Source organism: Galeopterus variegatus, unplaced genomic scaffold, assembly GCF_000696425.1.
Source record: "Galeopterus variegatus unplaced genomic scaffold, G_variegatus-3.0.2 Scaffold2977, whole genome shotgun sequence".
NCBI lineage: Eukaryota > Metazoa > Chordata > Mammalia > Dermoptera > Cynocephalidae > Galeopterus > Galeopterus variegatus.
In genome coordinates, this window is record NW_007729088.1 from 248,428 (window position 1) to 250,582 (window position 2,155).

Consider the following 2,155-nt stretch of genomic DNA (forward strand, 5'->3'; position numbering starts at 1 on the left):
CCGTCGAGCCGTGGCTCCCTGCGACGGGAGCAGGAACCAGGCTCCGGTCTGTAGGCCCGAGGACAGGGAAAGAGCTGCGGGCGAGGGAACGGCCATTCCCGGCATGCCAGGGCCGAGCCGCCGCGCTTCTAGGCTGCCGGGCGCCGCGTTGCACTCTAGGCTTTGGAGTCTCTGAGGTCCGCTTCCTTCGTTTCTTTCTTTTTTTTTAGGTTCAGACAGTTTTACAGTTTAATTATTTAAAATTTTCCATATCTTGACAAAGATACACAAAAGTATGGAAACTAATTTATTGGCCAAACTTTGTTTATGCAGCAGAACTCACTTACATCCCTGGGTTTGAATCATATTATCTCCTCTTCCTTCCATTTACTCATGGAAATCTGCCTCTAATCACCCTGCTCTGGATCAGGCTACCCCCAGGGGAGAATGTGTCGCCCCAGTACTCCCATACCACATTTACAATGACCATATGAAAATTGATTTAATGTCCAGTTTTGTGGGTATTGTAACCAAACTGGCTTGTCATCTCAGATTAATAGTGGACTGTTTTTTCTCTTTTTGGGACAGGATAAAAAATGTCAACACTCACTTCCCCGAGAGGGAAGGTGGAAGTGGTTCATTGCCGGAGAACAGAGTCACAGGATATTAACTGTATTAAAAGCCTCATTCGAAAATTTACCGAGAAGCTGTTTGGGAGGCTTAATATCATCTATCTTCTGTAAGTACGTAGCTAAGTAAGTTTAAGAACGCTTATCAGTTTTATCGCATACCAGGAAGGGGTCCCACTCCTTCGTCCTTATGGGGCTTACAATGAGGGTATGGGTAGCTCACTGCACAGTGAATAAATGTGTAGCAAGAAATCTACGGGAACAGCCAGTCTCTATGTCCTGTAACAACATGCAAATCGAAAGGGTTCCTCGTGGGTTTTGGATTCAAGCAAACTTGGATTCAAATCTCAACTGCCCCTTGGAGTCACTTGGGACAAGTTAATAATATTAGCTACCAGATTTTATAAAATAACTTTGTAAATTATTTTATGTCAGGCTTTCTTTTTTTTTTCTTTTTGGTCTTTTTTCGTGTCTGGCAATGGATCACAACCCTCAGTGTCGCTCCCGTACCGGACTGGGACCGGCAACGGGATCGCAACCCTCGGTGTTGCTCCCACACCTCGCTCAGGCAGTGAGCGGGAACCGGTCTGTATGTGGGATCCGAACCCTCGGCGGGAGCGCCACCGCGCTCACAAGCGGCGCACTGTAGCAGTGCACCACGGGGCCGGCCCTTATGTCAGGCTTTCTGTTTTGCTAGTATTTACTACCATATCCACTTTGCAGATGAGGATGGGAGACCTGCCCAAGGTCAAGGAGTAAGTGGCGGAACCTGGATTTGCTCTTAACCACTGTTGAATAAATGTAAAAATGTTCTTCCAAACTTTAAAATATGCATAGATTTTTTTCTTAAAAGATCTTGTTTTCTCCCTGTATTGTTTGTTTATAGACCTTCTTACACCATAGTATAAATATCCTTTAATCTGTTCTTCGTTATTTTTATTGAAAATATGAGATAGCCCAGTATTTTGGATATCATAAAGCTTTATATCAAATACAGTTGAAATATTTAAACCAAGGCCAGCCTAAGACATTAAAATTTGTAGTTTCTGATTACCACACTGATGAATTAATATAAACTGGCACAATTTTACTGGAGGGCAGTAGGGCAATATGTATAAAATACTTTAAAAATATGTGTACCAATGAAATGATTTCATTTTTTGGTATTATAGTGTACTAAATACCTTAATGATGTCTGCTGGATAGAAACTACTAAATTGTTGATATATACACAAATGCAAAAGTTAAGGACTGTGCAGAGAACATTATAAAATTGAAATCAGAAACTTCACAAGATGAACAGGAATCAATACCAGCTTTCTCCTTAAGGATTTTTGCCACATTCTAGAAACCTCATGTGTCTGTTTTGACAGCTTTACAAAAACAGAGGATATCTACTTCCTCTAACTAAGGTGGGAAGTATGAGATCCCTTTGTATAAAACTGAGATGTTCATTGTAAGGATAAATAAGATAAAAACCTACTGTGTAAAAATGGACAGTAAGGAAACTAGCCTGTTTCAACCTTGACGTGGAATGGAGGGAGATA

The 2,155-nt window shown here is 41.6% G+C and overlaps 1 protein-coding gene across 1 annotated transcript in view; it reads left to right on the top strand.

Annotated features, from left to right (window-relative positions):
- Positions 1–575: 575 nt before the first annotated feature.
- The window catches only part of LOC103599467 (uncharacterized protein C20orf26-like), a 24,112-nt gene continuing 22,532 nt past the window's right edge, over positions 576–2,155 (top strand). Inside the window, exon 1 of the mRNA XM_008583607.1 lies at positions 576–718. Within this exon, the coding sequence (XP_008581829.1) occupies positions 576–718 (143 nt within the window). The remainder of the gene's footprint in view (positions 719–2,155) is intronic.